General features: G+C 38.8%; 1 protein-coding gene across 2 annotated transcripts in view; it reads left to right on the forward strand.

Annotated features, from left to right (window-relative positions):
- The window catches only part of TNKS (tankyrase), a 213598-nt gene that overhangs the window by 159446 nt on the left and 40662 nt on the right, over window positions 1-13490 (forward strand). For both annotated transcript variants that reach the window (XM_008274070.4, XM_051832511.2), the window contains 3 exons: window positions 4295-4466; window positions 10861-10940; window positions 13282-13427. In XM_008274070.4, the coding sequence (XP_008272292.3) occupies window positions 4295-4466; window positions 10861-10940; window positions 13282-13427 (398 nt within the window). The remainder of the gene's footprint in view (window positions 1-4294; window positions 4467-10860; window positions 10941-13281; window positions 13428-13490) is intronic.

The raw sequence follows: 13490 nt of genomic DNA on the forward strand, positions 1-13490 counted from the left end.
AAAAGGAAAAACCTGAAGTCCTAATACTAGAAGGTTTGAGAAATTTGACATTTGCTTCTAGTGAAGAATAATCCTTCCTGACAAACCCTTACAGAATGTCTACTTTGTATTTTCCCCATTATTGATTCTTCAAGTGGGTGGTATAGAGTATAACCAAATTGTTTAAGTTTTGTTACTGTTTCCATGCAATGAGTACTTTTATGACATTACTCACTAGTCCTTTTCTGTCACTTTTTATTTTTATTTTTACTTTTTTTTTTTTTTTTTTTTTTGACAGGCAGAGTGGACAGTGAGAGAGAGAGACAGATAGAGAGAAAGGTCTTCCTTTTCCGTTGGTTCACCCTCCAATGGCCGCTGCAGCCAGCGCGCTGCAGCTGGCGCATCGCGCTGATCTGATGGCAGGAGCCAGGTGCTTCTCCTGGTTTCCCATGTGGGTGCAGGGCCCAAGTACTTGGGCCATCCTCCACTGCCTTCCCGGGCCACAGCAGAGAGCTGGCCTGGAAGAGGGGCAACCGGGACAGAATCCAGCGCTCCGATCGGGACTAGAACCCGGTGTGCCGGTGCTGCAGGCAGAGGATTAGCCTAGTGAGCCGTGGCGCTGGCCTGTCACTTTTTTTTTTAAGATTTATTTAATTTATTTCAAAGACAGTTACAGAGAGAGGTAGAGACAGAGAGAGAGAGGTCTTCCATCCGCTGATTCACTCCCCAGATGGCCGATCCGAAGCCAGGAGCCAGGAGCTTCTTCCGGGTCTCGCATGTGCATCTGAGGGCCCAAGGACTTGGGGCCATCCTATACTGCTTTACCAGGCCATAGAAGAGAGCTGGATCAGAAGAGGAGCAGCTGGGACTAGAACTAGCACCCATATGGGATGCTGGTGCCTCAGGCCAGGGCTTTAACCCGCTGCGCCACAGCGCTGGCTCCTCTGTCACTTCTTTTAGTGATTTAGCTTTGTTGTTTGGTAAAGCGTTCCATGGGTATTTTTCTGTTCCTGATATTTTTTAAGCTTTGGGAAATAACTGTAGTGTTCTTTTATAATTGAAAAGATTGTATATTTACTGAAACAAATAATTTTGTGTTACATGGTCCTTAGACTTTGTCTAAGTTTGGTTTTCGAAAATACGAGAACAAAACTGTTCCACCTTGAGGAATGAGTAAATGCCCCATAGATACAAACCAGAGGGCTGAGGATGTACTGCTCCAGTATATAATCAAGTTATCAACTTTCTAGGGTTATCGATCTCCTCTCCTCTAATGGTTGGGACTTTTTCAGATAATTGCAGAGAGTTCTTTTTATCAACCGTGTGTTTTAAGTCTCATTCATGCAGAAGACATTTATTCCAGCTATGTCCTAGAGGTTGTTTCTTGAGACTTGGGGTCAGGGGAGAGTATTGCATTTGAGACTACATAATGATCCTGGATTGCTCTTATATGGCTTACAATTTACATTTCAGTCTATGAGGACATGCCCCAGAGTGAGTGACAGGTGGGAGAAGTGAATCTGCTATTTTCTGTATTATACTCAATTCTACCATACAGATTTATAGAGAGAATCTCCTTTACATATTATGTGTTTTTAATGTTTAAAGCTACTGTATGTGCTGTATCTAAGGGAATCTGTTAATCTCGTACACTGGAGGTAAACTGGCTGGTAGTTTACAGAGAAACTTTATGGTCTGTCTCTACTATCGCATGTTGTTAATGTGTTTTCAGGGATAATCTGGACCAAAAGCAAGTTTTCTTTTACCAATAACTTTAGAAACTAACATTTTCATTGTATAATGGGGCTCCTTGTAATCTGATAAAGCTGAGGCATAGCAGGCCTATCAGATGGTGATGAAAAATGACAGTAGGAAAGGAAGTTAGCATAGGAGTAATTGCATATGGTTTGAAATGACAGGCTGAGGGATTCAACTTTATTTGAAGGCATTAAGTAATCATTATTCCGAGCTGAGTAATAACTTGATGCAATCTGTATTTTAGAGTAGTATGTCTCAAATGATGTTCCCATGATTTAACAAGCCGGATGGGGGTTTCCATTACTGTAATTGAATAATTTAGTTTCTTTTCCAATTGCCAGGAAAAAAATGTTAATGATTAGAATGTTCCCAAAGCTTTTATCCAAGAAGTAGCAAAGAAGTATTCATAGAAAAATTCAAGTTTAGTTTAGCACCTTATTTTCCACTGATAAGTGTTAGTGGCTATGCTTTGATGTTGTTATGAATAAGCAGTCATTTTTCTGCTGGCCAATGTGATAGAATTAAATATGTTGATTTTTCATGGTGAATTTTGCAAATAACCATTTAGGATTTAGATGAACCTTTGCCTGAATAAATGTGACAGCCTTACTGACAGTGATGAAAGGCTGCGGACAGAGAGACCAATTATTTTAAATCCTTTCTTAACTTTTTATTTGATGTACACAAGTGTTTTGAATAACCTATCAGCATATATTTGAGTATTTACTATGTTTTTTTTTATGGGGAACTTTCTAGAGGACCCAGGAAATGTATATAATATAATGCATGTTCTCAGTAACCTTAGTTTTACATGATAAAAATTACCCCAGTGTTACAATATATAGTTTGCAGGGGTGGGGAAGGGGTGAGCAGGCAGGTGTTTGGTTTAGCATTAAGCCAACTGTCAGGACACCCACTTCGCATCACTGGAGTATCTGAGTTCAAGTCTAGGCTCCACTTCTTATTCTAGCTCCCTGCTTATACATTCCCTGGGAGGCAGCAGATGTTCCTGACTTCATCCTGGGCCAGCTCTGAGTGTGGTAGGCATTGGGGAAATGACACAGTGAATGAAAGATCTCTGTCTCTGTCTTTCTATGCCTTTCACATAATAAATAAATGGGGCTGGTATTTGACACAGCAGATTAAGTCACCACTTACGATGCCTGTCCCATATCTGTGTGCCTCGTTTGAGTCTCAGCTATTCCACTTCTGATTGAGTTTCCTGCTAATGCACACCCCTGGGTGGCAGCAGTGACAGCTCCATACTTGGGTCCCTACCACCCACATGGGAGACCTGGGTGGAGTTCCAGGCTGCTGACTTAGCTCAGCCCCAGATGTTGAGAGCATTTGAGGAATGAACTAGAAGATGGAAGATCTTTTCTGTGTCTGTCTTCAATATAAAATAAAAATTTAGTAGATTTTTTTTCAAAGATAGATGCTAACTGGCATTAGGTGTTCAGAAGGGTAGTCATCGAGGCTTTGAGTAATCAAGGAGGACTTCTTAGAGGAGGAAAGACTTGAATAGTTCTCATGATTAGAAATGCAGGAAGAAGAAGAGCCTCTCTGAAAGAAGCGGCTGGTACATAAACATGGCTTCGATCTGACAAGAGTAGACTTTCCCGTGAGGTCCTGGAACATAGGATCAGTTAGGTTGGACCAAACCGTGAACATGATCCCAGAGTTCCACATTGTCTTAAACAACCTGAAAACTAGCTAAATCATTCTTCTTGTGTAATTCTTCAAGGTTTTAAAAGTGGAACATTTAAACCCTCAAGTAATCTTTTGGTTAAATGTCTTTATAATTCAACTATCATTCTATCACAAGTAGACCTCAATCAAAAATCTGAAATCCAAAACGTTTTAAATGCTGACACCACAGTGAAAAATCCCACATTGACCCCATGTGATGCGTCACAGTCAAAATGCAGGTGCACTAACAGTATTGTATAAAATTACCCTAAAGATGTATATATATGTGAAACATAAATGAATTTCATGTTTAGACTTGGATCCTATTTTCTAAGATATCTCATTAGGTATATGCAAATATGTCAAAATCTCAAACCCAAAATGCTTCTGGTCCCAAGTATTCTGGGATAGCCAACCTAAAATTAGAAATGAAATGTAATCAACTGCTTTGACGGTCTTGGTGTGCATATTCTTTTGTCTCTATGTATTCTGGGAATACGTTTGATAAAACACATTCATTCCAAAGTGCTGTCAAGCAGTGATCACCAGAGGAGAGTCCCGCCCTCACAGACCTTAGATTCCAGCTGTCAGGATTTGGCAGGGGTTAGAAAACAGGAAGAAAGGTGGTCGTTAGGGAAGGAGAAGTAGGAGTATGTTGTCATTTTCAATAGGGTGGTCAGAACAGGGTACCTGAAAGGAAGATAATATTTTTTTCAGATCCAGTGAGCAAAACTCACATAATGGACATCTGTGGCATTTTTCTAAAAGCTTTGATAGTTGATTTTACTCATAAGAATGTATTTGCTAAGATGTCGAAGGGAACAAAAGCAGATGCTCAATTCTGTTTTCCCATCCAATGATTTTTCAGATGAACGCGCTGGACACCCTTGGTCAGACTGCTTTGCATAGAGCTGCCCTTGCAGGCCACCTGCAGACCTGCCGCCTCCTGCTGAGTTATGGCTCTGATCCCTCCATCATCTCCTTACAAGGCTTTACAGCAGCACAAATGGGGAATGAAGCGGTGCAGCAGATTCTGAGTGGTGAGTCCAGAGAGCTTGTTGTGTTTGTGCCTTCTAGTCCAGTTCCACTGAAATATACCGACAAACTATACCACTTTTTTTTTTAAGTAGCTCTCTGGAGTGTTTTTTCTGCCCCCCCCCCCCTTTTTGATGCCTATTTTTGCAGTTTAGTCTTTGCTCTTTCTGCACTCTCCCTTTTTGGTAGGGTGAAGCATAGGTATCCTGAGAAGGAGAAAAATATACTTTTAATTTGTAGTTAAAAACTTGACTTAAGGGTGTTATGATCAAAGAGAACTGAAAACTCATATAAGCATGTAGAATTATAGTGGCTCTAAAACCAATCAAAGAGAGAAAATTGTGTCATTCAAATGGTAATGACCTTTAATTAATTGTTCTTGTATGTGTAATGTTCTGACCTGCTTTTATAATTCTTAACTTCATGGTACTAATATGAAATTATTTTGTCTTTTCCTGATTTAAATATAATTATGAAATCTTGCTGAATGTTATAGTATTTGCCTAGTACAATGTTAGATATTTTAATATTTAGTTTATTGAGGAAGATCAAACATTAATGTGAAAATAGACATTGGCTACCTAATTCCTAAAATGGGAGGAAATAACACAGTCTACCCACTGAAAAATGATCAGCTACATTCAAAAGAAACTTATTATTACTGGCTCCTCTGCTACCCTTTTGATTTTGTGTGCAGAATATATCTGCTACAGACTAAAATAACAAATAAAATGGAAAAGGCTACAGATTAAAATAATTGATAAATATTAAGTAGTAATACTCCATAGTAGGAGACAAAAATTGGCCCCTTAAATTTCTAAAGGGCTTCCATGAAATTCAGCCCAAGTGGGAATGACTGCTGGGTGCTGAAATGGAGCCCTCCACGTTCCATAGTGACCATGGTATGTGTGTTGTAAAAGCTGCATCAGTGCTAACAACCTCATAAAACTATTGTGTAACGTTGTGAAAACTATTGATGACAATTGATTTTCTTAGTGCTAGCTCATTCTTACATGGTGAGCATGAGCTGATGTTTACACACTGCGGGAAAGCCTATCTTGGGCATTTTCACTCTCAGAATGTGTAGGCTGTGTCTGAAGGAGTGAGGTTTCCTATTGTAGGAGTGCAAGCTTAAACTATTTAAACATGACTTTTCCTTCCTTCTTCTGCAGAGCAGTGGAACATTTGCTTAAAGAAGGTATCTCTCTGTGCATAGGAAATGTTTCTGCCTTCTCAGTAAATTCTAAGAATTTCTAAAAATCGTGATTGTTATTAAAATACTCTAAATTTGCTCTCATATTTTCTACTAAGCATCATTTAGTATTGAATTTTAACTTAGTTTCTGTAAGTAGTAACTATGAATCAAACATACAACTATTATGTCAAAATTTCTAATAATATTGAACATAATTTTAAAGAAATAATTAACAAAACGGAGAAGAAAGGATTGAGTCAATCAAGCAGCTTAGAGCCATACAATACTTTTTTTTTTAATTATATTTATTTAAAACAGAGTTAAACAGAGAGAGAAAGAGAGGCAGAGACAGAGGTCTTCCATCTGCTGGTTCACTCCCCAATTGGCCTCAACAGCTGCAGCTGGGCCAATCCAAAGCCAGGAGCCAGGAGCTTCTTCTGGGTCTCCCTCACGGGTGCAAGGGCCCAAGGCCTTGGGCTATCTTCCAGTCTTTCCTAGGCCAGAGCAGAGAGCTGGATTGGAAGTGGAGCAGCCGTGACTAGAACCAGTACCCATATGGGATGCCGGCACTGCAGGCAGCAGCTTTACCTGCTCCACCACAGTGCCAGGCCCATACAGTACTTTTTAAAATATCATCTAAATAAGTAAAGTTGGGGTATTTGAGCTCTGGTAAAAGATAAAATTAAGTACTGAATCATACAAGAAATATTCTTCAATTATTTTGATAATTCTGCTTTTAAAATTGATTTGTAAAATAAGACATGTCTAAACATGTCGAAATTTTAGTGTAATTTTTAATATTCATTGATCTGGAAAGATAGTAAAAATACTTGATATTATGGTATAGTTTTATACTTCAGAACAATTTTGTTTTTGGCTTCTTTTCTGGGAATTCTTTCTTGTTTGAAAGAGACTGTAATTTTTAACTAGTTAATTAATTAGTTTAGTTATTTTTGAGAGCTGGAAAGAGAGAGATCACCCTCCCATCTGCTCGTTTGTTCCTCCAGATGCCCACAACAGCCAGAGGTGGGCCAGGCTAAAACTGGGATGTAAGAAATTAATTCAGGTCTCCCATGTGAGTGACATAAAGCCTATTACTTGAACCGTCATCTGCTGCCTCTCTGGGAATGTATTAGCAGGAAGCTGGAATTGGGAGCAGAGCCAGGACTCAATCCCAGATGTTCCAAAATGGAATGTGGGCACTACACAAACACTGCCCTTGAACATAATTTCTTAAATTAATATTTCTGGTAGGAAATTGTGTGTCTGTAGACTGTGGATCATGCAGTAACTGAACTTTTCAGTTTAACAGCATTTATTAATCGAATTCCAGGTTATATCTATAATCTCCTCGATCATATAATAAGTTGGCATTCTGTTCTGAGTAACATCCTAAAGATTCATTGAAATACATGTGCTAATATTGAGCTTGAGATTTACTTTAGAAGCTTCAAGTCTGTGGTTGCCAGAAGATTGCATTAATAAAGTTTTTGGGCTGGCACTGTGGTGGAGCAGGTTAAGCCACCCAACCCGTGCGTGACACCAGCATTCCATGTGGGCACCAGTTTGAATCCTAACTGCTCCACTTCTGATCCAGCTCCCTGCTATTGCACCTAGGAAAAAGTGGTGGCACATGGCCCAAGTGCTTGTACTCCTGCCACTCACGTGGGAGACCTGAATGGAGTCCCTGGATCCTGGCTTCAGCCTGGCCAATTGGCAGCCACTGGGGGAGTGAACCAGCGGATAGGAGATAATCTGTTTCTCCACCTTTCTTTGTAACTCTGCCTTTTGAATAAAAAAAATGTTTTGAAATTTTCCTTGTAAGTTACTGGCAATATTTATGTCAAAATTAATATCAGAGCAAAGAAGATAAAGATGAATAGATTTTCATGAATCAGCATTTTAAAAAAAACATCATTTCAGAAAATTTGTTTTCTCTAGTCTGCTGTGTCTAATTTGGTAGTCACCAGCTACATGTGAACTACACTTAAGTTAATTAAATTAAATAAACTGAAAATCCGTTCATCAGTCTCGCTTACCACATTTCTGGTACTCAGCAGACACATTCGGCCCATGGCTACCATATTAGCACAGATAACAAGTATTTCCAGCATCACACAGTTCTTTTGGACGGAACTTTTAGACTAGATCTTGACCTGATTTCTTCAGATTGTATATCCCAGTGTGGGATAAGCATTACTTTGGTGTAATCATATACACAGATGAGGATTTAGAGGCTTATGACAGTTCAATTAAACATTGAAATCCTTGTTTACAGTGACACACAGAAATAGGCCACTAAGGCTGGTTGTCAGGATAGTAGTCTAATACTAATCAAAGAGCTATTCTATAAGAGATATTTTTAAGTAAAAAACTGCTTTCCAGCCTTTGAAACTTTTTTTTTAAATTCTGGTGAGCCAGAATAGGATCATTCAAAAAATTAGGAGCCCATCGCCAGTTTTTTAACCCTAGATAAAGTCTTTAATTTCATATTCTACAAAAACCAGTATACTTAAAAAGAGTTTTACTAATACAGTATTTTGCATATCGACTATTCTTCCTTTACTTACATTTCTTTTTTAACTGTATTTTTAAAGTATTTTTATTATTTGATTTTATTTGAAAGGCTGAATGACAGAGAGGGAAAGAGAAAGCAAGGAAGCAAGAGAGATCTTCCATGCACTGGTCCACTCCCCATATGGCTGCAACTGCCAGGGCTAGGCCAGGCCAGAGGCGGGAGCCAGGGACTCCATCCAGTTCTCCCACATGGCACTTGGAATCCAAGTACTTGAGCCATCAAGTGCTGCCTCTCAGGCACATTAGCTGGAAGGTGGATCGGAAGCAGAGGGTGGGATTGAATCCCAGACACTCCTATGAGTTCCAGGTACCCCAAGCAGCTGCTTAACCTTCTGGCCACACACAACCCTAACTTCACTTTTTATATTCCTTTGTTTAATTATGTATCACTGTAGTACGAAATTCCTGGGTTGGTATATATATTCTTTCAGTTAATACTTTGTACACATTGTTTCTGAAAATGAGTCTGTTGTAAGCCTATTCAAGATTTATAGTAGATGCAGGACTCTACAGTTAGTATAATAATTTAATCAGTATCTTTATTTTCTGCTCTTTGATCAAGACTAAGATTTTGTTTTTTGAGAAACATTCTTACATTTTCATAAAACTTTTTATTTGATGAGAAAATATACCCTTTACTGGTCAGTGTGCATCCAGATGGGTGTGGCAATTTCCAACAATTTGTTAGAATTCAAAACGTCAGCCATATTGTGTCCCAAAAATTCTAAAATCGTGGTCACCATTTTGTTTTGTTTAAATGACTAATAAAAATATCACCTATATAGATAGTCAAAAGATGTTTCAGCGAGTTATAAACTGCAACTCTCATAGGAATATAATACAAGTAGACTTTTTCACCAGTAAAAGCAGTAACTTTCATGCACACTTAGAATGCATGCGCTTGAAGTGAAAGAACAGAATAAAGGCAGTAAAAGCAAAAGCTAAAATTTGACATTCACATTAACCCCAATATAAATTAGCATGGAGGTCTGTTCAGCAAGTGTTTTGTGACTATTTCCCACATGAAAAGAATGTAAAGAAGTGCAAGATCTGACTCCTCAGTAAATAGCACAAACAATTGTAATATAATTTTCCCTTTTAAAGAACAGTAATTTTGCAGTGTACTTCATTTTATTAAACATTCTCTTTCCTCCCTGTAATTTTGGCATTTTATCTGCTAAGTATTATCATTATGATGATCAAATAAACAGTTTATCTACCAATGAAAAATTTTCATTACTTACTGTTTAAAAACTACTCTCCTGAACAAAGCACTTTAAACCATAAGAACTGAAGTACTTCTTCTGAAACGTAAAACTTCTTTATAGCAGTACTTGATCTTCTCACTTGGACAGTGGGCTTAAAGGTGTCTTAAGTCTGAAACATTGAGAAGGAAACCAGTTCCCCCTTTGTAAGCATAAAAACCAAGCAAATATTGCCCAAAGTGACAGAATATGGAGCTCAGTCTACAATGCAGGTCTCCTGGAGCTCAATCTTTTTGCATTACGTGTGTGTGTGTGTGTGTGTGTGCACTCATTATAAAAGCCACACTTAATGTCTGTGTCCATACTTTGGGTGATATATTATCAATTTTTTTTCAAAACCTGCCTTGTTTGGAGCAAAGCAAGATGAATTTTTGGTTGGCTTATATTGGATTAATCAAAATACCTCATTTGTTAACCTCTGGATTTTTTTTTAAGATTTATTTATTTATTTATTTATTTATTTGAAAGAGTTAGCAGAGAGAAAGGGGGATAGAAAGGTAGAAAGAAACAGAGACAGAGGTCTTCCATCTACCACTTTATTCTCCAAGTGGGCACAAAGGCCAGGGCTGAGCTAGGCTTGAAGCCAGGAGCTTCATCTGGGTCTCCCACATGGGTGGCAGAGGCCCAAGTATTTGGGCCATCTTGTGCTGCTTTTCCCAGGCTGTTAGCAGAGAGCTGGATCGGAAGTGGAGCATCCAGGACACACATTGGCACCTATATGGGATGCTGGCATCACAGGCAGCAGCTTCACCTGCTATGCCACAGTGCAGCCCCCAGCCTCTGTATTTAACTGTCCAATTATATTTTTGTTTAACATTGATCTCATATGTTCCAATTATACATTTTAAATTGCATTTCCCTGAAGCCAGGTGTGAATTAAACAAATGTCTGTATTTAGTAGACCATTTTTATTCACTGATTATACTTTCTAAGATAATTCTTATTCTAGGAATAGTTTTATATTAAGGCTAAAAATAAAAATTAAACATTAGGTTTCCATAATAGATATGTGCCAAAGCTTTGATACAGCACTTTGTAAAACCAAGGTGTCATGAAGATGTTTCTAGGTTTCCATAGTCTCTTTGTCAATTGTTTTGTCATAATATTTACAGAAGGAGTAGTAGGGATGGGTGAAGATTTGTGTATATTAGTATTTATTTACATGTGGCTTAGGAAGATATGGAAATAGATGGAAGTAAGAGAACACTTTCTTATTGGAAAAGAGATTAAGAAAAACTCCATGGTAGAGCTCAGAAATTCCTGATGCCTTAATCTCTTCTCACTCACCAAATGGCTCTCCGTCCCTCATGGCTTTGTGGTATCATGAGAACTAACAGCAGACCTTCTTTTTGTGCTTTCTAGAAAGTACACCTGTACGCACTTCTGATGTTGACTATCGGCTTTTAGAAGCATCTAAAGCTGGAGACTTGGAAACTGTGAAGGTGAGTGAGTACTCTTTACTGTCTGAGGCAGTGCTGTTAAACTTTGCAAATCAATCCACTTTTTTTTTTTTTTTTTAAGATTTATTTATTTGAAAGGCAGAGTTGCAGAGAGAGAGAGAGAGAAAGAGAAAGAAAGGTCTTCCATCCACTGGTTCGCTCCACAGATGGCCACAATGGTCAGAGCTGCACCAACCCAAAGCCAGGAGCCAGGAACTTCTTCCAGGTCTCCCACAGGGTGCAGGGCCCAAGGAGTTGGGCCATCTTTTACCACTTTCCCAGGCCATAGCAGAGAGCTGGATTGGAAGTGGAGCAGCCAGGACTCGAGCTGGCACCCATATGAAATGCTGGCACTGCACATGGCAGCTTGACCCTCTGTGCCACAGCACTGGCCCCAAACCAATCCACTTTTAAGCTTCTAAGTAAATCTGTTTAAATCCAGGCAATAATAAGGCTGAGCAGAAGAAAGATCCAGGTTCAGAAGATATCTTTACCACAAAGCAGTTCTCATGAAGTGCTTTATATCCATTGGACCATCAAAAAGAAAAAACAGATTTTCACAAACTTAGCTATGTCACCTCTTATTAAGAAACTGTAATTTTTGGCAAACTAATTTTAGCATTCTTGATGATACCCAGTTGCCTAGAAATTCTAGTTTTGTTTCAAAACATGGACACTTCCAGGATCTCTTCTATCTTACAGTAGGGATTGTAGACTCTTCCTTGCTACGCAGCTTCCTCCTGTCATGTTAAAATTTTGCAACCTGAAAAGCCCTCATTTTTAATCATACCAGTATGAATATTCCTTATCATAGTCCATTTGTACTGCTATAATAATATACCATGGACAGAGGAATTTATAAACAATAGAGACTTACTTCCCTCAGTTCTAGAGGCTGAGGAGTTCATGATCCAGGTTCAGTGTCTGATAGCGGCTGGTCTGCTGCTTCCAATATGGCGCCTCATCCGTCACTGTGTCCTGCAGAAAGCAAAAGGGCAGGAAGGGCAAGAAGGGCTGCATGCTGGGCCTTCACCCCATCTGTGGAGGAAGGGCCTCGTGACACCTAGAGGCCCATCTCTTGATACTATTGCATTGAAGAATAAGGTTCAGCATGAATTTTGGAAGGGTATACACACATTTAAACCTTTGCACCCCTATTCATATATCTGTAGAAACACAGACATTTCAGGTTCTTAGTTTTGATGTACTAGAAGCTCATTTTAATGGCAGTCAGGATTGGCAAATTCTTGGAAAGGCCCTTCCACCCATCATACCTTGTGGCCTAGAAAATGCCACTCCTCTGTACTTTATTTACCTTTTCTTCTTTCCATTTTGTTTCTTCTCTTCACTGCCCTGAATTTGAGCAGTGATACATGATACAGTAAAAAGATCAAGAAATTACAAATCAGTAAAGGAGGGTTTAAGTCTTTAGTTTACCTCTTAGCAGCTATTCAAAAAGGATAAGCCACTTTTTAAGCCTTAGTTTAGCTATAAAATGGAGATAGTGATCCTCTTCATAGATAGATAATAATTCCCTCACTGAAAGAGTACTACGTATTTAGATACTACTACCAGCAATGATGCAGCCTTTCATTCCTTACTTCTTAGTGTTTTGGAAACAATGTTGAGCTTAGGATTTAGGTTGGCTGGAAATGGTAGCATCAAAGAGTCAAAAGGCTCTTTTGAAAAGAGATTTGGAGGATATCTCCAGGAAGATGGAAGTAAAGAGCATCAACTAGAGTGTAATTAAAATCAGTTTGACTTGTAGAGTTAAACAAACATTTCCCCAAAAGTGATATAAAGCATTGTTTACTTATGTGCCTTTATTGCATTGTCCTCTGCATTGCTGCAGTAGTAGATCAAAGGACCAAGTGAGTGATCCAAGCAGAAAAATAATTTATTCCAGAGCCTTTTTCCTTGTTTAATTCGTGAGAGAGGAGACAAGAACTCTGTTCTCTAGTCAACTGAGGTTGATCTTATTTGAGCAAAGTATGGCTAAAAGCATGCTAGTATAAGCACATGTACAATGACAAGCAGGCTCTGGGAGGAAAGACTTAAAAAGCTGAAAAAACAAGGCGTAATTGGCCTTCCTTGCTTTATTGTGGGTTTTTCTGTTTGACTATAATTTTAACCAGGAAATGTTGGGAAAGATTTAATTACTTGATACATAGTAGTTGTAATCACCATAAAGCCAAGCATAGTGCTGATTTTTAAATTTCATTTGCATTATCTGATTTTTGGAAATAGTCATCAAAAAATGAAAATTTATGCAGATGCCATGCTATTTTAGAGTATAATGTATGAATATTAATCTTTTTGTTTTTGTCTGTCTGTAACACAAAAGCAACTTTGCAGCCCTCAAAATGTGAATTGCAGAGACTTAGAGGGCCGGCACTCGACACCGCTACACTTTGCAGCAGGCTATAACCGCGTGTCTGTTGTAGAGTACCTGTTACACCATGGAGCAGACGTCCACGCCAAAGACAAAGGGTACGTGTCACAGTGCAGCTGTGTGGGAGTCATTCTCCTCATGCTTTCAAAACAAAAATCTCT

Source organism: Oryctolagus cuniculus, chromosome 2 (genome assembly GCF_964237555.1).
Source record: "Oryctolagus cuniculus chromosome 2, mOryCun1.1, whole genome shotgun sequence".
NCBI classification, from domain to species: Eukaryota; Metazoa; Chordata; class Mammalia; order Lagomorpha; family Leporidae; genus Oryctolagus; species Oryctolagus cuniculus.